This window comes from Zootoca vivipara, chromosome 14 (genome assembly GCF_965207765.1).
Source record: "Zootoca vivipara chromosome 14, rZooViv2.hap1.1, whole genome shotgun sequence".
Classification (NCBI taxonomy): Eukaryota; Metazoa; Chordata; class Lepidosauria; order Squamata; family Lacertidae; genus Zootoca; species Zootoca vivipara.
The window spans coordinates 38,407,675-38,433,252 of record NC_142597.1 but is presented as its reverse complement, the minus strand read 5'-3'; the positions used below and the strand labels follow the sequence as shown (position 1 = coordinate 38,433,252).

General features: G+C 45.3%; 1 protein-coding gene across 3 annotated transcripts in view; it reads right to left on the bottom strand.

The window, feature by feature from the left end:
• NF1 (neurofibromin 1) overlaps positions 1-25,578 on the bottom strand; it is a 166,871-nt gene that overhangs the window by 5,173 nt on the left and 136,120 nt on the right. For all 3 annotated transcript variants that reach the window (XM_035139244.3, XM_035139245.3, XM_035139246.3), the window contains 14 exons: positions 25,254-25,315; positions 24,979-25,093; positions 21,037-21,138; positions 19,668-19,808; positions 18,150-18,276; positions 15,773-15,904; positions 14,496-14,631; positions 13,285-13,442; positions 12,723-12,842; positions 12,300-12,427; positions 11,099-11,199; positions 9,834-9,976; positions 7,102-7,148; positions 5,749-5,965 (listed from right to left, as the gene is read on the bottom strand). In XM_035139244.3, coding sequence (XP_034995135.1) covers positions 5,749-5,965; positions 7,102-7,148; positions 9,834-9,976; positions 11,099-11,199; positions 12,300-12,427; positions 12,723-12,842; positions 13,285-13,442; positions 14,496-14,631; positions 15,773-15,904; positions 18,150-18,276; positions 19,668-19,808; positions 21,037-21,138; positions 24,979-25,093; positions 25,254-25,315 — 1,729 coding nt within the window. The remainder of the gene's footprint in view (positions 1-5,748; positions 5,966-7,101; positions 7,149-9,833; positions 9,977-11,098; positions 11,200-12,299; positions 12,428-12,722; positions 12,843-13,284; positions 13,443-14,495; positions 14,632-15,772; positions 15,905-18,149; positions 18,277-19,667; positions 19,809-21,036; positions 21,139-24,978; positions 25,094-25,253; positions 25,316-25,578) is intronic.

The window sequence follows — 25,578 nt, the reverse complement described above, 5'->3', positions numbered from 1 at the left end:
AATCTAAAGTGATTCACAAGGGGGTGGAGCCTGGGAGAGGTGGGCGGGTTGCGGAGGCTTAAAAAGGCTCACTCTGCTCCCACCCTTTGCCCATCAAGTTACTCCTGACCCGCTTTGCCTCCCACCCCGACACCCAGCTTCAGCACCAGACCAGAAAAACACCACAAACCGGCAGCATGGATTTGTTATTCATAAATTCTGGACATGCCACTACATGCAGTCGAGACTCAGGTCAAATGAAAAAGGAATGTTTCTGAAGGCACCCCGAGGGAGCCATGGGATAAAAAGATCTGTGTGGCTCCCATGTGCAATGCCTTCCTGAGACTCGTGCCAACTAAATGCGGGTTAGCCACATTAGGCAAAATGTGACTGCTTGGCACCCAACTTTCCCTTGTATCAAGGAAGAATTCATCTTCTCCACCTAGGAAAGCTGTGTTTTGTGTTAACAGAATTATGCACAATGCTGACAACCAGGCAGATGTGCTTACTGTGCCAACAAGTTGCTGAGTTTGCATCTTTTATTCCAAACCCATTATTTGAGCGGTTTAAAAACAAACACACAAACAGAATTATGAATGAAGAAGTGGGATGGCAGAAAAACAGGCACAATTCAAAAGGGCAATAGAAATATCACAGGGAGAGGGGCAGGAATCCAGGAGGAAGAAGATGAAGAGAAACTGAGATCAAGTGACTGGATCACCTTCCCTTTAGGGAAAGGCTGGAGCCCTGAGGGATCCTTAATATAGAAGGGGTGGGGGCACACAACTAAAGGGAAGGGGCCTGGCAACCATGTAGAAAACTTATGCACAGAGTGGGAAAAGTGGAACTGGTGCCTGTTTGCTGCTCCTACTGCTCTTCCCAACCCATCCTTTTTTCCTTCTTTCTTGTGTGCCATGTCTCTCAGACTAAGCCTGCAGGCAGGGATTGTCTTGTTTGCTACTAAGCCTGTGCAAGTCATTCTGGCAGGTTTTTTCAGCTGAAGGGTTTGATTTTTTTTTAATTTTTAAAAAAGTTTCAAAGAAACAAATGTGCAATTTGATTGGCGGTAGATGTGGGACAGGCAGAAGAACGTGCGACTTCACATGGTGTGTCATTCAACTCGCTATCCAAAGATGTGAAGAAAAGCCGCTGGCTTGGATGGCTTTTGAAAGGAGAAGGATTTGTGGGAGATGATCAGACTCGCCAAAGGGTATCATTTACCATTACTACTGGCAACTCCCATGTTCAGAGGCAGTCTGGAATGGGGAGGGGAGGAGGGAACTAGGGGTCCCTAGTTAACAGGACTAGTGGTCAGGGATGATGGGAATTGTAGTCCAAAACATCTGGAAGGCTGAAGTTTGGGGATGCCTGCCCTAAACTGACCTTGTAACTCATTCATGACAAAAATGTGCCGTGTGATACATGTACAACCAATTTAGACTTCAAAGTATACAACAGCAGACATGTCTAATTAGACTTGATTTTGTTAAGTTCACAGTTTCTGTGGGTTGTTTGATTTTTCTGTTTCTCAGCAACACAGAAAAACCACACGGTGTGAAAACACCTACCCAAGGGGGAGTGTCAAAAGGAACTAGTTTCCTATTACTCTTCAGTGTTCCTTCTTCCAGGCAGAGAAGCATGAGAGACAGATGTGCTGAGATATATAACCACTAGGAGTGCCGCTTCACGTTTTATTGTCGACTTTGGTGTGTGTGGTGTGTTTTTTTAGAAAGCTATCTTGCCACTTTTGAAAGAAACAAATTGCGTCTCTCAGTAACACTGTCAGTAAAATGCAGCTTCGTAGATTAAACGTGTGAGGAATACTTAATGGGTTTGGACTAAAGGGGAAACTCTAAGTACTTTTATATATGGCTGGGGCCATTGCAGAGGAGATTCTCACCTGACAGCTCTACCTATTTGGTTGCTAAAAGGACAATTCTTTGAGAGCAAAGTTACAAAATGTGGCAATGGTGGCTGGCAGACATAAAAAGGGAGAAGTCAAATTTGCGGAGGTTTATCACTGGCTATTATTATATTTGGCAGGTAAATAGAACATGGGGGGGGGGGCAATAAATAATGGGAGAGGCTTTTTCTTCTTCATACCCTCCCAATGGGTTTGCTGTGCCAATACAGGGGAAAAGGTACTGGATCCAGCAAGGCCCTTTTCTTATGCCCTTTCAAACTGTGGTTGGGCACATAACTGTCGTCCACAGCACCATTAGTATGCAAAGTGTGTCGTGAGATTATTAATATTTCCATTTTCCAACCCAGCCAAGAATCCTAGGGTTGATGCAGGGTTTCAACATAGGTCCAAATTCACTGCTCTGTGCCCTGGAACACCCAGCCTCCCAAAATGCCCAGCAGCAGAAGCACTAAACAACACTCCTCTTCCTGTCATGAGCCCCAGCTCTGGCACAGATCAAAGCAGTAGCTCGTGCAAGTAGAATGAAAATTAGAGAGAGTACCTGGATGAGGAAGTTGCATGAAAACTGCAGATTTAGAGCAAGGCAGAGAAGCTTCACAGACACAGAATGAAAGAGAAAAGATGAGCGATCAACATTCATGATTGGAAGACAGAGAGAAAACATTTACAGGACAGTGATTATGGACAGGGAAGGGAAACTGCATCTCTCCAGATTAATTAATGAATTGATTTTCACTCCATCCTTAAATATCTTTTAAAATAATTCATTGCGTAAGTTTTTATTTCACCATCAAATAAATTTATTTATATGTTTGTTTTAGCCCACCCTTCCTCCCAAAAGAGCCCAGGGTGGCAAACAAGGAGAGGAAAAACACCCCCAAAAACAAAGGGTTTTTTTTAAAAAAAAACATTTGAAATACATTGTTGAACTAAGTCTCTCACCACCCCTGACAGTAGAGCTGCAATTCTCAGTCATTTAACAATCTTTCTCTCTTCCTAGGGAACACTGGAAATTGTAGCTATGTGAGGAAACAGGGTTTTCCTCACAACTCTCAGCACCCTTAACAAACTACAGTTCCCAGGGTGCTTTGGGGGAAATCCATGACTGTTTAAAGTGGTAGGAGACTGCTTTATATGTGCAGCACAGATACAGCCAATGCCACAACCTGCTGGGCAAAATCAGAACTGGAGGGTGGCTGCCCTACAGGTCAGGAACACAGCTGAAAAAGCATTCATGGATGGGAAGCCTTAATTAGCACATGGGTCTTAGGAACTGAACACAGGAGTCCCACCCTCCCCATGCTGAAAAAGTTTTTTGTTTCCCCCTCCCTCTGGATGGCAAGAGCTTCTTTTCAACAGTTCTATGACCTAGAGGCAGAGAGGTCTGTTTCTTAACAATTCCACGCTAGCTTGCGGTACATGTTCCTCCTCCGAGTTTCAGGTGAAAGCAACAGCAAGAACAGGATTATGTGGTTACTCTTTGCTCATTGCTAAGGACGTGACTCTTAGCACAGGACAACAAAACACTTTCCAATTCAAGAAAGAAAACTCTGTTTGGGTATAAGAAGCTAAGGCATAGCTACAAAAGCCAGGAAAGGATTAGGGTTGAAAGACGCTCCCTTTTTGTAGCACTGGCCGACGTCAGAAAGCATTTCTGAAGCCCTCCATATGAATACTTGGGGGGGGGGGATAGACATGGGGGCTCTAACCTAGAGACGTGTAGGATATCATGTTAGCCACAGCCCCTAGCACCTCACTTTCAGTTAAAATAGCTAGTCAGGAGTACAAAAAGTGAATTCCCATTTCTCTCCACCCCCACCCCCTGTCCTGGCCACATACAGAGTTTTCAAACATTTGCTTTTCAGACACTTGTAATACTGTAAAAATACTAGATTTGTCCACAGCAGGTGTGGGGGAACCTTTGGCTGTTGCTGAACTACAGCTCCCATCACCCCTGGCCATTAGCTTTACATATTGGAGTCATAGATCAGCAACACTGAGCTAGATGGCTTTGCAAAGGGCTGCTTCCCCTGTTCTTTAGCCTACGGAGGCAAAAAGTCTTCCTGACCAAGCTCTTAGGGTCTGGAGCCTTCTCAACTACAGAAGGATGGACAGCTTTGCAGGATACGATAGATGGAAATACTTCTTAAAATGAGCCAGGGACTTTCGCAAATCAGTTTCTGCATCTTTTTAAAACGTGTATTAGCAAACCAATATATGGGACGTGGGTGGTGCTGTGGGTTAAACCACAGAGCCTAGGGCTTGCTGATCAGAAGGTCGGCGGTTCGAATCCCCATGATGGGGTGGGCTCCCGTTGCTCAGTCCCAGCTCCTGCCAACCTAGCAGTTCGAAAGCAGTCAAAGTGCAAGTAGATAAATAGTTACCGCTCCGGCGGGAAGGTAAACAGCGTTTCCGTGCACTGCTCTGGTTCGCCAGAAGCGGCTTTGTCATGCTGGCCACATAACCTGGAAGCTGTACGCCAGCTCCCTTGGCCAATAACGCGTGATGAGCGCCGCAACCCCAGAGTCGGTCACGGCTGGACCTAATGGTCAGGGGTCCCTTTACCTTTACCCCACCCCTCTAGACCTAGTTTTATAGCTTTATAGCAGTGGCAAGGACTTTCAAAGGCTGGGGCACTGCCACAAGGTATAGTGAGGATGGTCAAAAGCTTACATGGCTTTAAAGGGGAATTAGGCAAATTAATGCAGACCCATGGGGTCACGAAGAGTCGGACACGACTAAACGACTAAACAACAACAACAACAATGCAGAACAGCAGCTACGCTGGCCTTGATGACTATAAGGAACAATGTCTCTCTGAGCATCAGTTGCTAGGGAGCAAAGAACAGGGTTGGGGAGGGCTCTTCCCATGATGTCCTGCTTGTTGGTTTCCCAGAGGCATCTGGCTGGTCGCTATGGGAAGCAAGATGCTGTACTAGATGAAACCTTTAGCCTGATCCAATCGAGATATGTGTGTTTAGGATTTGTTTTTGTTTTTACTTAACAATATCCTTTTACTTATACACCCAAGATGCTTTTAAGCGCAGACCTAACAAGTCAATGTAGCAAACTCACAGTTGCAGAGAGGTTCGCTCACCAAAGAGCTATGGATGAAAGCAAGAGTGTAGATTCTGGCAAATGCTTGTTTGCCTCTGGGTAACGTGGGGAAGGGCTCTAGCTCAGCAGCAGAGCACCCGCTTTGCATGCAACAGGTCCCTGGTTCAATTCTCAGTGGCATCTGGAGGTGGGGCTGGATATGTATCTGCTGTCAAAACCTTGACAAGCCACTGCCAGTCAGTGTGGAGACAATGCTAAGTTAGATGGACCAACAGTTTGACACAGTTTAGGGAAGCTTCCTATGTACCCTAGCAACTGAACCCAAAGGATGTTTATTTTTAAGCTTCTCGGGACATTTCATTCTGCCCCCAAGAACAAATTCCGCACTTGTACATTAGTATCAACACTGCCATTTGGGGACAAACCAAGTCTAAGTATGCTTTATCGCAAAGCAGTTAGGAAGCCACCGGGCTGAGATAAGATCTGATCCCATATTGTTGTCTATGAAGCTAGACTACTTCATTGCATGTATTATCTCATATTGATTTGTGCCAACTTCAGGAACAGGCGAGTGGAAATTCACCCCACCTCTGCCCCCCACAAATTCGGTGGAAGAAACGTCTCTGAGAATAAGTCTCAGAACAGAGCCTTGAGGCTCAACAAGGGGTGATGATAAGCTGCGCCAGTGAAAAGAGCCCAACCCCCCAAAAAGAGAGCAGTGCCCTCAAAGGTGTTTTAACAAATCCTTCCCCCTGGACGTAAGCAATGGGAAAGCATGGCGAACTGACCTGGGGAATGCTGGGAAGTTGCAAGTGAGGTCATGGAATTGGAGAGGTTTAGGTTTGCCGTAATACTAAGCTGACTCTGCACGGCAGGAGGGTAAGGAGAGGTTGGTGTCAGCAGGGATTCCTCGCTGGTTTCCTCATCAATCCCAGGTAAGTAGGTGTCGATCAAGGCATCAAGGAACTTGACTATGAGCTCAGCATAGTCTGGGATTTGTGTTTGCTGGAAAAACGAGAAACAGATCAGCTCCATCTCTACCTGTTAGTTCTCACTAAGAGGGGGAAAGCCTTTGGCTTACAATCTAGGGCCACAGGTGTGTGCGTCTGAAGAAGCTTCCTACTGCCCCACTGTTCCTGGGATGTGCGGTTCCCAATAATAATAATAATTTTATTATTTATACCCTGCCCATCTGGCTGAGTCTCCCCAGCCACTCTGGGAGGCCCCCAATCGAATATTAAAACAATACAGCATTAAATATTAAAAGCTTCCCTAAACAGAGCTGCCCTTCAGATGTCTTTTGAAATCAAGATAGCTGCTTAGTTCCTTGACATCTGATGGAAGGGCGTTCCACAGGGCGGGTGCTGCTACCGAGAAGGCCCTCTGTCTGGTTCCCTGTAACCTCACTTCTCGCAATGAGGGAACCGCCAGAAGGCCCTCGGTGCTGGATCTCAGTGTTCGGGCTGAACAGTGGGGGTGGAGACGCTCCTTCAGGTATACAGGACCGAGGCCGTTTAGGGCTTTAAAGGTCAACACCAACACTTTGAATTGTGCTCGGAAACATACTGGGAGCCAATGTAGATCTCTCAGGACTGGTGTTATGCGGTCCTGGCGGCCACTCCCAGTCACCAGTCTAGCTGCCGCATTCTGGATTAGTTGCAGTTTCCGGGTCACCTTCAAAGGTAGCCCCACATAGAACAGGTCCTACACATTCAAGACTTGTGGAGTGCTGTTTCTCCTCCTTGTGCCCCCAGCTGGATGGGGCAGGGAGGCCAATGGGGAAGCTGCACAAAACAAACCCAAAAAGTTTGTAATTGTTTTGAAGTTATGAGCCTGAGGGATCTCACCCAAAAGTCCAGTGGCACTGCCAGCAGAAAGGGCCAGTCCAGGAGGGCACGACGGCTCCTCTCCTGGAAAGAATCCTCTTGAATGGCCCTGTCTACTCTCAAAGGGTTGGGACGTCATCCAGGAGACAATACTTTATTATTTTATTTAAGCTGCTGACTGATAAATCATGAAAAACTATTTAGCCGATGTAGCCTATCGGGCGTGGGGGTGGATAATTAAATCAATTAACCAACAATTGTCCACCCAAGCATTACTACAAATGCCATGTAAGGTTTCAGCTGAAAGCTGCTCACCTTAGAAAATGGTCCCGCAAACCTCCACAAGCCATTAAATCCAAAACCTGCAATAAGCAAAAGCAAAACATGAATGAGCACCTTAGTAAGAAAGATGGGGTAAGATCCAAAGAAGTACATTCGCAAGAACTTCCTCATACTTTGCTCATCAAAAGCAAATGTTTGCAAATGCATAAACATCACTTGACAACATCAGCATCCTGTGATAACTGTTCAATGGGCCATTCGAAGAAACCATGAACAATTTTTCATATAAAAAACACAACACTTTTTAAATTCTTTAAAAAACTGTAATAGTAGATAGAAGGACAAATACAAAGCAGAGGTAATGACAAAATATTCAATTTTTGTTCTTTTTAACTGTAGAAACAAAAATGCAGACAAACAGAAAAACAAAACATTTTTACACATTTCCCAATAATAGTTGTGGTTTAACATTATCCTGTACAGTGGTAGTTTGGTTTGGAACCGCTTTGGATTACAACAGTTTTGGATTACAGCCACATCAAACCCGGAAGTGCTTATCCCTTTTTTTGGATTACGAACCAAATTTTTTTGCAGGCCCCATTGGCGAAAGTGCGCCTTGGGTTACAACCTGTTTTGGTTTACAACCAGACCTCCAGAACGGATTATGGTTGTAAACCAAGGTACCACTGTACTGTATTTCGTTGAACTGATACATCTTTCAATGTTCTCCCAAACTTTTGTATCTAATGTGGGTGGCATTTTGTTTCCTCCAGTAGTAACTGTCAAGCAGTGGCTAGGAGATATGTTACCATTTCTCTGTCATGTGACAGAACACATTGCTTTTAGGCTACAAAAGAGACTATTACTAGATTTAGATTTATTGGTAGAGTTTCTTGTTATATTTTATGTTTCCTTTTGCACACACTTTCATTTCCCCTCAAATGCACTTGCTTTGCAAGTGTATCCATTCACACATTTCGCTGCCAAGTAATTCAGTGTGGAAAAACCAAGAGATGTCATACACATGAGCCCAAATCAGTGTAGTACAACATTTAACATTTCAATTGCCCCACTGTTGATCCATTTATTGCCACTAACAGGTCCGTTAATTCCGAAGGATCTACTCTGAGTATGGAATGCATTGGATACAGCCCATTGTTTTGATAATATTCTCCTATCACTCGCATATTAGCATCTGATGTAGTACACAATAAAATAATCCGTTGCTCGGGGCTGCTTCCATTAAAATAATAAAATGCAACAGTGCGGCATAAAAGCCATTTAAACACATTTCCCTGTCTCTCAAGGGAAAACGGGAGGAGAAGAAGAAGATGTATCAAAGGGAAGTTTCAGCAATCGTCCTAAAGAATCTAAGGTGGTCTTTCACAGCTTCTTAAGAAATGAATGCCAAGAATGAGGAGTGATGGCTCCCAGCTTGGGAGTTTTTGGCATTCGTCTGGAGAGAGAGAGAGAGAGATACAATGGAGTGTGCCTCCTGGGGTGAAGTCAAACCACTGCATTAGCAGCACCAGAGTGACCTCCCCAGGGTGCAAGCCTGGACAGAGTGTATGGAGGTCCTGAGCTGCTTAGATGACAAGACCCCTCTCTTGGCCTCGTTGATGTGGCCCAAAGGAAAGCAGAGCAATACGTTTGACACCAGCTGGACTGCAGGAGCTGCCAGAAGGAGGCGTGCAAGGCGCCATCAAACCGTTTTAGAGTCTCCACTCCAGATCTGTGTATGGTTTACTTCTTGGACTTTTCTTCTCCCGAAGACATCCTGCAAGGCAGCGGGTGTTTAAGACCAGAGTTTCCCTTCTCCTAGATGGGTTACCTTACCAGGTTGACAAGCCCCATCTGCCCCTCACTTCCCTCTACAGCACATGCAGAAACCGTCTTTTTGACCATTGGACCCACTGTTATTTGTTCAATCTGCTATCAATGGCTCCTAGTCACAATGGTTCTGCCTCTACTGCTGGAGGCAATACGTCTCTAAATACTAGTTGCTGGGACTCACAAGTGGAAAGAGCACTGTTGCGCTCAAGTCCTGCTTCCTGGTTTCCCACAGGCATCTGGCTGGCCAGTGTGAAAACAAGATGTTGGACTGGATGGGCTACAGGCTTAATCCAGCAGGCTTGTCTTATGTTCTTAGGGATGGAGAACCTCCAGGTATTCTTGAATTACACCTATAATCATAGCCGACCACGGCCCATGCTGGCCGAGTCAGATGGGACTTTTAATCCAAGAAGATCTAGAGGGCCACAGGTCCCTCATCTCTGACTGAGAGCTACCAAGTGACGCCAAAGGGTCTGCTAAAGCAAAAGCAAATGCAGCCAAGAGTGGTTAGGGAAGGAGCTTTTAGCACTGCTACTCCCAGGAAGGACCTTCTCCTGAATGAAACACCAAGGCCTCAAGATGATCCACTGGTGAAACCCTGCTCTTGGTGCCTTCCTTCAGGAAAGAAAGGATGGCATCTACCAGGAACAGGGCCTTTTCTGGGGTAAAGGATGGAATATACAATGCAGCTTGTGCGGTCAAGCTTCTCTTCTGGGTTCCCTGGCAACTAGTAACGATACAGACCAGATTCCAGGCTTTTGTCTTCGGAGGGAGGGAACAGAACAGTTTTCTGTTGAAAGGCAATCCAATTTGTCTTTTAGAGAAAAGCAAAGTATATAGAATAAAAAACAACCATGCTTGTGGGGTTTAGCCTTTATTCTATAGCTGAGCACCTGAGACCTTTTTTTTCAAAGGAGCTGCAAGATACCTACTTTGTAGATAAGAAGTTTGGTACTGTGGCGGAGATTCTTCATGGTAAACCACACTCTGCACAATGCCATGAATCGGATTCAATAAATTGGGATCCTGACACTGCGACAACAGGGTATTTATCTTGAAGTCCAATAAATTGTGCCTAGGCAACCAAACACACCATGTCAGTTTATCAGTTGTTAGTTTTCATCACAGCGAGCAAGGTGGACAGTACAGCTTATTTTAGCCAACAAATCTATCCTAACAACATGTGGTTTGTAATGTATGTGCATTACAGACAGATAGGCATCAACAGTTGTTCTTTTTTTGCAAGGGAACTGTGTTTCTTTAAGGCTGGCTAGGGATCTCTAACAGAGCATTATCAGCACCTTTCCAAACTACAATTTTTGAGATTCTTTGGGTGCACATGCATGGCAGCTAAACTCAAGATAAACATGCACTTCCTAACAGCTGACGACAGCTGGCTCCAGTTAATTTTGATTGTAATAGCTGTCCAACTATGACACAGCAAGCTGCACATCTGTATGGTTTTAGGCTTGGGGAATTCATTCCCAGAGATGCATTGGCAAGTGGAGCCAATCCTCTGAACAAATATCAACCTTGAATGGAAACTCTGTAAGGAGTTATCTACCATTCATCCTCACTGTATGGTGCCTTTTTCGTCACTCCACTCAGCTGGGAGAAAGAGATATCAGCAAAGAGTGGGGTCAGGTGCCTATCGGAACAGGTAGAGAGAAAGTCTGGAGGCCAACAGTAGGTAAAGCCAGAGCCAGTGACAAGCACATCCAACCCCCATTAGATAAAGGTAAAGGGACCCCTGACCATTAGGTCCAGTCGTGACCGACTCTGGGGTTGCGCGCTCATCTCGCATTATTGGCTGAGGGAGCCGGCATACAGCTTCCAGGCCATGTGGCCAGCATGACAAAGCCGCTTCTGGCAAACCAGAGCAACACATGGAAACGCTGTTTACCTTCCCGCTGTAGCGGTTCCTATTTATCTACTTGCACTTTGAGGTGCTTTCGAACTGCTAGGTTGGCAGGAGCTGGGACCAAGCAACGGGAGCTCACCCCGTCACAGGGATTCGAACCGCCGACCTTCTGATCAGCAAGCCCTAGGCTCAGTGGTTTAACCACAGCGCCACCTGGGTCCCCATTAGATAAGTGTGTTTAAATTTCCTTTCATTTAGCAGAGTTTGTATATCACTTCATAATTAAAAACCTTCAAGCAGGAAGCAGATGCGTTGTGAGAAGATGCGAACACTTACACAACAGGAAAGACCTTTGGGAACACCACACTGGCTTCTGCTAAATACTCATACAGGATTCTCTGGTCAAACTCATCTGCCGTATATTTTACTAGTGTTGCCTGCCAAAAAAAAAGAGAGGGGGGGGAGGGGACAGAAAGAAAGAAAAGGGTCAACATAAGTCCTGGTGAGCCTTGACTATTGTGCTTCTGAAACATGCTGGAGGAAACACAATGCAAGCAACTGATTAGATTATGAATCTATTCACTACGGCAGAAAACTAGAAAAACCAGACTTTAATCAATCACTTCCACAGGGGCAACCATTTATATCTGTTGTGATCTGTGCAGGGTGGGAATGGGAAGATATCTTATGAACACTGATCAAATGTGCACATAATTTCACCCAATACAACAAAAACTTTACACAAACAGATTTGGGTCAAATCCCAATGCACCTTGGAGTAGTTCCCCAAACAAATCTATGAGTCTTTTATCCCTCCAAGGCACTTAAATCTGCTTCCCTGGGACAGTTTTGCTTCAAAAGCCCCACAGGACTGCTTTGGTACATTGGTTTGGCCAAATAAGCACCTCAAGGCAAGAAAATGGATTTCTTGGGATGTTTTATGTCCTGGGTGCTTTTCTCTTTACAGAAAGAAAACTGAAAACAGTTAAGAGGCTAATATTTAGGGGTGTCATTTACTAAGGCGTGGATGGCAGGTTCTAGGTGTACTTTCTGTGTAAATTCTTCAATAAAAAGTGCATCTGGGGTAGGATGCTGCCCAATAAAACTGGATGAAGGATTTTTACTTTTCTGGTGGGAGATAGGGGAAGAATGAAGCTTGATAAAAAAATACAGGATGGGTGTCTTGAGCTGGACAAAACTGCCTCCTGAATCATTTTGACGTTATTATTAGCAGAAGAACATCAAGTGGGCTGGATGCCTGACAATGTGTTTAGCATCACACTTTCAAACCCCAGGTCATCTGGAGCGACTCTGCCTTGGATTGTAGGATTTTGGTGAGAACTAGGATGGCGTTTCTTGCCTCAGAATTCACCAAAGCACCAACTTCCTCCATACAATTCCCAGCACTACTTGGAGGCGCCAGGGGTCAAACTTGGGACCTTTCACACGTAAAGCAAGTAATACTTGCGAACTGCCCATGGTGGAAATCTAACCATACCCCTGAAGACGCCAAGAACGAGATAAAAAGTGCATGTACCAGGATGGTCAGCAACAGGGCTTGGATTTTGGGATCTGTGAGGACTTCTTCATCCAGGAGGACATTGGACTCTGACACTGATACTTTCCGGAGATGAGGGTGCTGCTGCGGCGATATCCTTTGAGTTTCTGTAGGAAGAGAGCAACGTATTTAATAAGGAAAGCAAGAACGGACAGATCTATTTATTTATTGTGCCACCATAACAGATGGAAATCACTAGTATGAGAGCAAGTGTGTCTCGCTTGAGAGAAAGCCGATATTGTACCTGGGAGACCAGGCTTCAGTTCCTGACTCAACCATGATTGCCATGTCAATCAATGCCCTAAGATCAGCTGGGTTCCCCACTCCCCTGCTATATTTGCAATCCTTCATATTGCCAGGACATGTTAACTAGTAGCTGGGTCCAATAGCTTTGTTCCTTACCCATTTCATAATTTTCTGCTACTCTTCTCATTTTGGGAGGTGTGGTGATCCCAGATTCCATTTCTTGTCTTTTAGGCGCTTTTGTGTCAGGCATCAAATGGTCAAAGCTCTTTCTTGTACCTATATTAAAAAAATCAAAATCAAAGAGCAGGGCGTGGGAAACAGATCAGGAAATGAAAACGGTAAATCGGCATGCACTCACATCCACTCTGTATCCTGCCTGAACAATAACGGTTTGGTATTTGTAGCTGAAAAAATTAGTCGTACACCCAAGGTATGCTGGCAAGTAGGTAACTAGAGATGGCTTACTTTAATAGGGCTGTTAAAGGGTGCACATTTTCTTGAGTGGCAAGTCTAGTCAGAGCAGGAAGCTGAATGTGAAGCTTGCCACAAAAGTGTCGGACGACAACCAAAAATGTTTATCCCCCACCCTCCCCCAGTTAAGAGAGAAAAATAAAAAGGCGATCAGCCCAGGGTCTCTTAGGCGCAGGTCTGCAGGTCTGCCTTCCTCACACATGCCTCTAACCTAGTGACAAAGAGAGAAGTGAAACTCCCCACTAACCTAGTAGCTTTTTAGTGTTGGCTTGAGAAGGCTGCCCCATATCCAAACTCATGGACTTCCTTGTGCGTGGGCTGATCTGCCCCACCGTTGGGTAACTGGCAGCGAGATGTCTGTCTGAGCCCTTGGGAGAAGACCATGGCTGGTTTTCCCTTAGTGTCCTGAAAGAGAGGACAAACCAAAAGTTCAGAAAACAATGCACCACTTATTGTTAAAAGAACAGAGTAAGACAGACAGCAACCCCCCCTCCTTCAAAAGCAGCCAGCCCTCGACTCTCTCGCAACACTCTCTGCCATGCGCGCAGTGCACAGCTCCCCCCACCCCGAAATTCAAGTTTTGGCCCCAAACTGGTAAGAGCTGCGACTCAGTGACCGTTCTAGCTGCCTGCCTCCAAATGAGACGTGAGGCAATGAGGCGTCATCAATTAATCTGGCTGGGAGCAACTCCCACATGGTCTTCCCTTCCCTTCCTCCTGCCGTTGCTCAATCATGTGCCTTCAACTTAAAGCATTACACATGCTTACCTTCCTGTCCACTTTGGCTTTTGCAGATTTTGAACCTATGGCTTGAAATCAGGGACGGGCAACCTGCGGCCCTTCAGACAGCGGCATAGCTAGCCGCCTGGCTGCGTGGGGTGGCAAACCTAAAGGCACCCCGCCCGTCGCGATGCATGCATCATGACGCACGACGCACGTGTTGTGACGCATGTGCGCACAGGAGGCATACGACGTGGCACCGCAGCAAACCCGCGAGCAAGCCATGGAGTGAGGCAGTCTCGCTTGCATCGGGGCTTCTCCTCGATGGTGGCGACGGCAGTTGGAGGTGGTCAGCCCTGTCCAGTCTGCTGCCCCCTGCCCAGCCTGCCGCCCGAGGCGGTGTGCCCCCCCTTACTATGCCACTGCCTCCAGATGCTGCTGAACCACAACTCCCATCATGCCTGACCACTGGCTGAGTCAAGGGGAGCTGGAGGGCAGCAGGTACCTGCCAGTTTTAAATTGTGCGGTGAACACAGGAAGTTCAATATTGTCTACACTGGCTGCAGTTTCTCTGCAGGGCTTCAAGCAGGTTTCCTTCGCCAGCCCTACCTGAAGATGCCAGCAACAGAACCCAGGATCTTTGAAAGTAAAGCATGTGAGCTACGGTCCTCCCCAGACAATTGCCTTGATCCCGAGTTAAAATGCACCATCCTATGAAAAGTTTAGGAGGACCCCTGACCTGAAGCTGCCATCGCTGTGATGTATGTGATATGTCTCCATTGGAACATTTTCCATCGAAACGTCTGTCAGGAGGAGAGACTTCCTATGCTTTAGGCTGCATCGACTTCGAACCTCCTCAGACACAGTGAGTAAAGCTTAAATGATAAAAGGAAGGAAACAGGTGTCCAAAGTATATACTTCGCCGCAGAATCTTCCAAAGCCTAACAGCACCATTGTGATATGTAAAGCAAGGCTGCTCTCTTATTACTCAGTGCAGGTCCAGAAGCTGCTACTGCGTAAAGAATTCAGCATTCCAAGCCTCCTTTAATTGTAGGGGGTGGGATGGGGATCCAGCCCTTATGACTCCAAAGGGAGGCTGCAAAAACACATTGGCAAGAACTTGGAAGAAGGGGTTCAGGTTGAGCAGAGTCCCAGTGGTGTCAAAATGGGACTTCGGTGCCTTGCACAACACTTGTCTATTCTCCATGACAGGCAGAAACAGAATCAGTTGCAGAAAAGAAGCAAAATGCACTCCAATGCAGTTGCTTGGCATCATTTTTACAGGTTGCCAAATTCCAGAGAGGGCCCCAGGGCACAGTCTGGAGGCACCTGATGCAGCCTCCTTGCTGAAGCTAAGCAGGGCTGGGTTTGGTCAGTGCCTGGATGGTCTGCTTGGGAAGCTCCACGTATGCTGTGCTGAGCTCCACAGAACATAAATTCAATAAAGCATTTTTAAAAAAATTTTAACTGAGGTCTAGGGACGAAGAGTGGGATATAAATTGCCAAAACAAACACACTGAAGAAGCTTCAGTGATTGGCTTAATAGAAACAAACAAACAAACAAATTTGCAATATAAAATGAGGAGTTGCTCTACAGATCTGTACTGATGAAAACACTCCAGAAACCATCCTATTGAGCTGAGAGAGGCTTAGCCTTTAAAAAGCCAGCTCTTCATGGGTGGGAAAGGGAAAATGACACATACAACATAGTTCTTCCTTTATTGTATGTTCTTCCAAGGAGCTCAAAGCAGTACACACATTTCTCTCCCCATCCAACTTTTATCCTCACAACAACCCTCCGAGGTAGGTTAGACTGAGACGGACTAAGGGATCCTCAGTCACCCAGCGAACTTCATGGCTGGGGGAAGATTCTGCCGTAATCTAGCGTTATAATCACTGCACCACACCAGCTCTCTCCTTTGTTGCTTACATTTTGTTAATAACACAGAGAAGAATGGTCAGATTGGGTGCTAGAATGGGATTGGATACAAGCCTAATAGAGTTGGGTTTTTTTACCTGCAAGGTAAGCCACACTCTGGGTATTCACCTCAAACTTGTCACAGTTCCTATGTTTGTTCACCAGAGCGAGGAGCGTGTGTAGAATTCTGACTGTCCTTGCCACGATGGTTGGAGAGGGATGCCGATAGCCTAAATGGGTAAAAATGCATTAATCAGTTAGTTATCTACAGGGGCAGGGAGATGGTTGCAAAGTATTTTATGGATGGGGGGGGTCACACAATGTATTTCAGGGTCTTTAAGTGAGGACAGAGATAGGCACCATTCACAGGGACTGGACATTCAATGAAGTTATAATCTGATTAAGGATGCAATGACAACTGTGAGTCGGTCAGGATTAACTGCCCATCTCACTAACCAAATTCAGGTGTTCTAATAAGGAAAATTATCGTGTGTGTGTGTGTGTGTGTGTGTGTGTGTGTGTGTGTGTGTGTTTGGTGGGGGATGGACAAGCACACTGCCTTCTCTTACTGTTGCCCTCCACATGTTGAAGGGCAACTGTTTGAAGCAGAGAGCCTCCTGCCCTCCTGGAAATTCAGGGGTCTACACTGCCCAGAACTTTCAAAAGCAGAAGCAGGCTCACCTCCACAGGCAGTTGCCCTTCAGATCACAGAGGGAGACAAGAACAGAGGAGAGCAGAGCTAGAGAGCTCCTCTCTGCTGCCCCTCGATCACATGTTGTGGAATTTCCCAATTACAAGAATGCCTGAATAGGGTTCTGTTGGGCTCTGTCTGCACATGGAGGGGGGGGGGAGAGCCTATAGTACAGACTAGATCACCTCAACCTGCCAGGTGGAAGATGCCATTACCAACGCCGTAATCTCAGGAAGAAGAGTTCTAATTCAGCCTACTCCCTGTTGTGCTGTTTCTCTACCTGCACAGATGATTTCCCATAGGAGAGCATTCCAGGAACTGCTTCCTGGAGCCCAAAAGGGTTCAGTTCATCTGCCTCCTCTGCATCCTAAAGTAATGCACACGGTTCTCAACCACAGCTAAGGAAGGGCAAACTGGTAATCACTCTGGAGTCCAATGAATATGAAGATTTATTTATTTATTGTATTAAGCACACAACCATTTAAACGAGGAAAAGACACACCCACCCTCACCCCACTCCCAATGTGCACACACAGCCCAACCCAAATCTACCACTTGACTTGTGCCAAGTGTGTCTGTTGACAATGCTGAACCAAGTGGACCAATGGCCTGTCTCAGTACAAGGCAGCTGAAGAAGAACATAAGAAGAAACTGCTGAACCAGGCCAATGGCCCATCTAGTCCAGCAACCTGTTCTCACAGCGACCAAGCAGATGAAAGCAGAACCTGAGCACAAGAGCACTCTCCCCTCCTGTGGTTTTCAGCAATGGATACAGGCAACAACCCCTGATTTGGTAGAGCGCACAACAGAGCTCTGCCTTCTTCCGGGTCCGAAAACGGCCCACACATTTGGCTTTGAACATGTGCAAAACAAGGATTACCTGTATCCAGAAACATTATGGAATACCTCTCGGTTTGCATCATAAAAAGAGGCTTTCAGCTTACTGGCTCTGTTGCTTGTGTTCACTCTTCTCTTGCTCTCTGAGGTCTTGCCCATTTGCTTTCTCCTCCCCTTCTTCCTCCCCACAGGTCTCTCTCCTCAGCTCCTTCTCTCCCTCCAACTGACTTGTCCTTCCCAGCCCTCCCTCCCCTTGCCCTCCATTCTGTTGATTCTGTTGAGGTGCTCTGTATTCCTCACTGCCGCTCTAATGACAGTGAATAAAGGCCCCTTGGGAATCCTAGGGAACAGGAGACTAAGAGATTCCTTTTATGTATTAACAGAGAACAAAGCTTTACAGGTATATAAGATTCACATCGTAAACAACATGTGAAAAAGCAGACAACATATAAATAAATGCATCATTCTTCACAGAATGTCAGCGGAAAGACAATACACACAATCTGTTATCTACAGCACAAGCAGTCACAATACTGGCTGCGTTGGGGGCTGCAAGCTAATTTGAAGCCAGCTGCCAATCTGATCATGCCCCCCTCTGAGTCTGCCAAACAAACAGAGGCTGTGTGCATACTATGTATTTAAAGCACATTCAAAACACTTCGCCTGAAAGAATCCTATGAACTCTAGTTTGTTAACGGTGCTTGGAAGTGTCTCTCTGTGAAGGGTACAGTTCCAGGATTTTTGTAGAGGGCTGAATGGGCTTTAAGTGTGCTTTAAATGTCAATTACCTGGCAGCCTGACCAATGAAACTGCCTCTATAAAACCTGATGGGAATATTTACCTGATGGGGAAATGTTTCAGTGGGTGTCTGTAAACAGTGGGACACGCACCTCCAACTGACATGGTCTGAGACAAAGGAAGCAGGCCCACCTGGGCTACCTGCCTACCTTTTAGCAGATGCCCCACCAACGCAAAGTTGAAATTGGAGTTGAAATTGAGTCCTACAAAGTGGTCCATCTGCTTGCAGTGCCATTCCAGAGGCCTCCTGATCTCCATGAAGACTTCTTCAGGGCTCTGTTGGGAAACCAAAGTACAGACCATCACAATCATCGGAGGGGGAAGATGCCGGTCCACCGTGCTAATGAACGTCTAGTACCATAAAGCGCCAGGCATTTAAACAAAATTATAAGTCTGCTAAAATCATTACATATTCAGCAAGGATCGTTTATTAGAAATTTTATTGCTATGGTTTTCTATTTTGTTTCGTCTGGTATTATTTTATATACTTGCACAAAGATGACTGTAATAAAGGGTCGAATTGATTAATATAATAACTTAAAGATCCCTTCATGCATGCATCTACAAGTGTTAAGAAGGCTCCGCCCTTTAGAACTATTTTCTTCTCAAATTAAAATTTGTGCAGGCTTACTAAATGGATTCTTTAAAAAGCATTTTGGGGGAGATGCCTGTCCAAATATTTGCTGGTAAAAGAATTAGAAAGCAATGGATTGAACAAGTAGGATTTTTTTTCAAGTATTTGTTTTTTAAAAAGGAGGAACAAAGCCCCTGTCTCTATACAAGAAGCTGCCTATGATCAGGTAGTTCTGCATAGAAGCAAATTTCAGAGGGCCATATATTGGGTTTCCCCCCCATATTATCTTCACGACAACCTTGTGAGGTAGGTTAGGCTGGGAGTTCATTACTTAATTTAATAATAAGCAAACGTTTTTAACAAGGATCCCCAAGGTGCTCTACAGGAAAAGAAAATACCATGAATCCAGTTTAAACAAAAGCAATATAAAAAAAGCATTAAAGCTCACGAAGAGTAGATTTAATTCAAGGTGCTCCAATGAGCTTCATGGCTGGGTAAGGATTTGCACCTGGGTCTCTCCCTTCCTTTAACCACTGCACCACTCTAGCTCTCTCCTGGGATTCTCCTGAAGCCCCCATCCCAGAGCAGGGACAATGGGCAATGCCCCCAAAGAGTGGGGTTCTCAGGAGCTCCTGAATCCACCGCAGCCAGGACTCTTGGGAACCACTCCCAAGACTACCTGGCAAATTAGCCAACTCTTTTATCTAATAAAGTCACGCCACCAAAACCCGAGATAGGAACCACGGTGGACTCTTGTGGTCCAAAAGAACATCCATGGGAAAGGAGCTTACTTTGCAGGCTTCCCAGACAACCTGCAGTTCCTCTGGCTCGTGTGTTTTAATGAAGCCTGCAGCACAACTGGACAATTCCCATACACACCATCTTCTATTATTGTTACTGTCTTCTCCATTACTATTTTAAATAACCAGAGGTAGGTTGGGGAAATTGCTTCCATTCTCAACACTCAAGTTATAATTCAAAAGGAAAGCCGCATGGTTTTTAAAGCAAGTTTCACCTCCAATTGCCGGCATGACTAAAGAGTATTCAGGTGTGTGTGTGTATATTGATGTTTCCTGGCAAGTGGCTGACTTACTTTGTCATTGAATACTCGAAGGTTGTCCAGGGTATGGAGATTCTGCTCGAGGAGAGCTGTGCCTGCTGAATACAAACTGACTTCGTCCAGCTGCAGAACAGCCATGGCCACCCAGAAGAGGGCCTTGTGCATAGGCGAGTCCTGGACAGGGGAAGGGAAAAGCCACAAAGTTGAAATGCAAAATTCGCTTCTGTGATGAACAGCCAAAGCAGAAAGTCACACGCTGCATTCATCACGTACACTGGATTCATTTTGCAATGTAAACAATCCTAACAGCTGAAGGAGGCCTATAACTGGTATAATATATGCAAATTGGGGAGAATCACATTTGTGTACCCGTTGGCTTGGTTTGGATAATATGTCGCGGCTTAGTAAGTCACAATATGTAAAGGTGCAAGATGGAGCTAGCTTGTTTTCTGCTGCGCCAGAGGTTGGGGCCCAAATCAATGGACTCAAATTACAAGAAAGGAGATTCTGACTAAGCCTTAGGAAGAACTTAATGATGGCAAGGGCTGTTGGACAGTGGAATGGGCTCTCTCAGAAGGTGGTGGATTCTCCTTCATTTGAGGTTTATAAGCAGAAGTTGGATGGCCATCTGTCATGGATGCTTCAGCTGAGATTCTTGCATTGCAGAGAGTCGGACTAGATGACCCCTGGTCTCCTTTCCAATGCTACAATTCTATGTGGCCAAATAGCCTTTTGACCACACATACAGCTACTCTCTTCAGGAAGTCTCTAATAAACCACAGTTTCCCATTTCATTGAAACAAGGAAGCTACAATTACCAGCTCTGAGAAAAGATGGAATCCTAAATTCCACTTCAAACTGTGCTTCAGTATCCTGTCTTGGGCTGGCAGAGACTGAAAACACTTGCTAAAAAACAATCAACTCAAAATCACCAGCATTTAGCTGTTGGTGCCTTACCTCAGACTCGAACACCCCCTCTATATCCCCCCTGCCTGTGGGTGCTCTGATTCCCTCCCTAACTTCCTGATTATGACCAAGTCAAGTAAACTTCCATTAGCGCAAACCATAGTTTACCTCTCAACCAGAATAGAAAACATGGTTTACTGAGAACCAAGAAGTAAGGCGAAGAAGTAGAATGTGCGAGGGAGAGAATGTGCAAACCCAAGGAATGGTCCCAATGACATCAGGCCACAGTGTCTTAAGCCAGGTCATACTAAGGTCCATCTGCCAAATATGTACAGCAGCAGCATTTAAAAATTCCTCTTTGGCAAAGAAGATGTTCAGCGAGAAAAGACAGGTGGAAGATCTGTGCTTGAACTACAGGAGCATTCTCATTCGAACCACCTTGTATTTGCTCCAAACAGCAATGCAGAGCAGGCTGTTGAGCACTCAGGCAGCTTACCTTATTGAGAAGTGGCTGCAGCTTGGTCAGTGCTATGACCGTGGCTTCTATTAGAACCTGGCTATTGTAGTTATCGGGGCCTTTCAAGCAGCTCTCGAGACCCTGTAATCAAGAAAGGAAAAAGAGGATTGGCTTGTGATTGCAAGGCATGCCTCCCCTTCTCTTTGCTCCAGATTTTAGAAGCTGATTTGCATTGCCCCTGCCCAATAACACAAGGTGGGTTATCACTAGGGAGAGGAGGACTTATTCAGTGGTGGCACCCTAGTTATATGGATCAGCCTTCCTGCAGACGTTCCCCTGAAGACCTTGTTGCTCCCCCAGGCATTTTCAATAACGTATGTTTTATGGAGTCATACTCTTAGCTTTAAAATCTGTGCTTATAGTTGTTATTATTATTTCATATTTTATATTGCAGAATATGCTTTGTTGGACAGCTATGTGTATATATATATATACACTGAATATATATATATTCATATATATATATATATATATAGCCATATATATATATATATCCCACTGAAATGCCAGGCTGAGGCTCAGTCTCTCCTTTTGCGCTCTTACTCTCCAACCACCTCTCCCGCTTCTGTCAATCACAAATGCCTCTGCTAACATGAGCCTTTCTCACCCCCGTGTCACTATGGTTTCACCTCCTCAGAAATGGCTTCGTGTTTATTTTCATTCTAGCATCAAGCTGTTAGTCTACAAATTGCTCCCATCTTTTCCCTTTATTGTTCCCTTTCACAGCTGACCGAAAAGTCTATCTGTTCCCCTCTGCTCTTTCTATTCTTTATGTCACAATTTCCCCCCTATTTGTGCAGAAGATTGAGTCCTGTGATGACAACACTTCCCTTTGGACTCACTTGTTCTACAATCCCATTCTGGACCAACCACAGCCTCTCTCTGCTGTACCAGCAGCATGCAGCTCTAGCCTAAATATGAAAAGCAGGAAGATGCCTTAGAGACCATTGCTCCATCTGGCCTGGTATTGTCTACACTGATGGGCAGCAGCTCTTCAGGATTTCAGACAGCAGCCTCTCCCAGAAGAAGCTGGGGATTGAACCTTAGGCCTTCTGCATGCAAGGCAGGTGCTCTGCCAGTGAGCTATGGCACTTCCAGGATGGCTGTCTACCAGCTCCATCTGGTATGCAGGCTGAGACCCCACCTGCCCGCAGATTCTCGCCAGAGTGGTGCATGCTCTGGTTATCTCCCGCTTGGACTACTGCAATGCGCTCTACGTGGGGCTACCTTTGAAGGTGACTTGAAAACTGCAATTAATCCGGAATGTGGCAGCTAGACTAGTGACTGGGAGTGGCCGCCGGGACCACATAACACCGGTCCTGAGAGATCTACACTGGCTCCCAGTACGTTTCTGAGCACAATTCAAAGTGTTGGACCTTTAAAGCCCTAAACGGCCTCGGTCCTGTATACCTGAAGGAGCGTCTCCACCCCCACCATTCAGCCCGGACACTGAGATCCAGCACCGAGGGCCTTCTGGCGGTACCCTTGTTGCGAGAAGCCAAGTTGCAGGGAACCAGACAGAGGGCCTTCTTGGTAGTGGCACCCGCCCTGTGGAACGCCCTCCCAGGAGATGTCAAGGCAATAAGTAACTATTTTACTTTCAGAAGACAACTGCAGGCGGCCCTGTACTGTTTTTAATATGCGGTTGGAAGCCGCCCAAAGTGGCTGGGGAAACCCAGCCAGATGGGCGGGGTATAAATAATAAATTATTATTATTATTATTATTATTATTATTATTATTATTATTATTATTCCCCTTCTGGGAACCAAGAAGCAACAAAGGTACCTCCCAGTTGAAAGATTTAAGCAGAAAACCAGCTGGATATACAAGTTACAAGATCAGAAATTTGCATCAGCCATAGCAATTTTTTAAAAATCCATGTACTGAAGATAGAGGTAAAAACTTAACTATACAAAATACATTCTGGAGGTTTAAATCAATAATCAAATAATAGATCTTATTCTAATTGCCCCTGCTATTTTGTTTTATTTTTTGCAGTTTTTGCTGTCACCTGATCATCTTGATCTGCTAAAAGAAAGGACACTGTAGCGATGGTTGAACGACCTGGCATGGACAATAATAGAAGGGCAATAACCTCACTCCTCAAATCTTTATAAAGAGAGCAAGCCAGAAGCACATGAGCCACTGACTCAATACTCCCATCTCCACAGGGACATAACCATATTCCCAGTGGATTTTTTTAAAAAAAATTGACCCACAAGTACAGCTGAAGGCAGTATATTCAATATTGTGAAAGCATGTCTCTATTTTGGAATTGTTAAATTTTACAAACAGGGTGCCAACGTGTCAAAATGACTAGGTGCAAAATAATCATACCATGGACAAAATTTCCTTATTGTGGCCAAATTTTTCTGTCACTTAATATATAGGCACTGTCTAATTAAATTATTTCCTTTAATAACTATTGAGGTGATAAACCAGAAAAGTAAAGCTTTTGGTTGACAATTTTAGTCCAAATGCTCTCATGACAATCTTGTGATACTAAGGGTAGTAGACCAGCAGGGTTTAAATTTAAGCGAAGCCAAAAATTAAATGTCCTGCACCAAATCTGTAATTCAACAGAAGGGAGATTAGCCTCCAAGTGCAATGAACCATTTGGAACACAGGACGGAACAGAAAAAATTGCCTTAGGAATTTAGAATGAACAGCTTCTGTAGATCCAAGATGATCTACAGAATCATCTTGGATGAGCTCCTGTCCAAATCTGAGCCCCAAATAATAACTATGCTAGGGGTTTAGCTTTAAACACTTCAAGTGCTGATGGTATGTGATTGCCACCTTTTGTATGGAAAAAGCATGTCAGAATTTTGGCATTCTGAGACTCTTTTTCTTTGCATATTTCTGATGACCCTATTGACTGAAAAATAAGGCCGAAGTACTTAAAGATCAACCGATTATCCATATACCATCTATGGGCCCTATAGTTTCTTGAAAACACCTAACTTCAGTTTTCTTGTAATTCACAGCTAGCTGTTCTCTTTGGCAGTATAGTGATAATGCCCTCATCAATCTTTTTAGGCCCACTTTTGCATTACAAGATCTAATATGTTTACAATGGACAAGCAGAAGAATCCTAAGCATATCTACTCAGAAGGAAGTAACACTGCATTCAATGGGTCTTACTCTGAGGTAAGGGTGCCTATCATTACTACACAAGCTGTAAAGCAATAGGATGGCAGACAGGCCTCCAGCTGCACTATGCAATATAGAGCAGCTGGATCACTACTTTCACATTCTGCCTCCATTCACACTGTGACAGATCCAACCTGTGAGATGTATCCCTTTAAGGGCTCCAGGAGAAAACTGAAGCGGCTGAGAAGAGCGTTCCTCACATAGCCTGAAAGCCCTGCTTCCCCCACCATAGATTGTCAGTTTCTCATTGATGGGCTTGTTTCAAAAGTGTCGTCAATAGGGTTGGATCCAGGGTTGTTTTTCAGAGTTGGGTTGTGAGCTAAGCAGAGTGTAATCCTGGGCATCCAGAATGGCGATCTTATTGACAGCTAAAGTACAATGTTATGGGGAAAATGCCCACTGCCACAAAATGTGGCGCATGCCACAAGCCCAAGCATTCTATGTAGCTGTGCCATGCCCGGGAGAAGCACATCCAAGTGTGAGGGGGCAGACAAGCACCCCAAAACTTTTGGGGGTGCCTTGAACCACCGTAACTCCTCAGACAGAACAAACAACTACCACGAAAAGGCCACAAGACTTTAAGCCTTCTGTGACCGCAGCGTACTGCACAGCACCGAAATGTTTCACAGGAGGAGTTGAAATGTTTCACAGGAGTCGACAGATTCCAGGCAGTATGCGTTTCAATGGGCTGAAGTGCCTTAGCCTGGAAATAAGTGCTACATGAAAAGAAAAGAAACAGTGGGCAGGTGGGAAAGGAGGGTACATACCTTGCTAAGAATCCGGATGATCTGCTTTATCTGTCCGTGTGACACCCGTTTGCTAATGCAGCCAAAGACAACCAGGGCTCTTGGCTGGAGGGACGGATTATATTGGAATGCAAACCTGTGGAGGAGGGAAAGCAGCTATCAAGCAGGCCACTGACTAGATTAAGGCCAGCAGTGAAATCGGGTGGGGGTGGGAGATGGCTGAAGGAATAGCAAATGTGACACAGGGGTACCACCAAACAAGCTTGGGGTGGGGGGTGGGGGGCAAAATGACCTACTTCTGAGCTAGTTCCGTCCACTGGTCAAGCCACTTGCAGGTCGGAATATCTCTCATACATGCCTACAGCAGGGGGGGGGGGAGGCAAAAGCAACAGTGTCTGAGCAAATAATGTCAAGGTAAAAGCAATATTAAATTTCAGGCGTGTGCTCGCTTTCTCTTTCTGATGCTTGCTTTTTATTTTTTAAAATAAAGCAAAAATAAATGCAGCATTACATACGTATAATTGCCTTATATATGTATATATAAGATATATAATTAGCTGTTGGTAGAGCTCAAGACTCGTAATCACAGGGTTTTGGGTTCAAGTCCCACTTTGGGCAAAA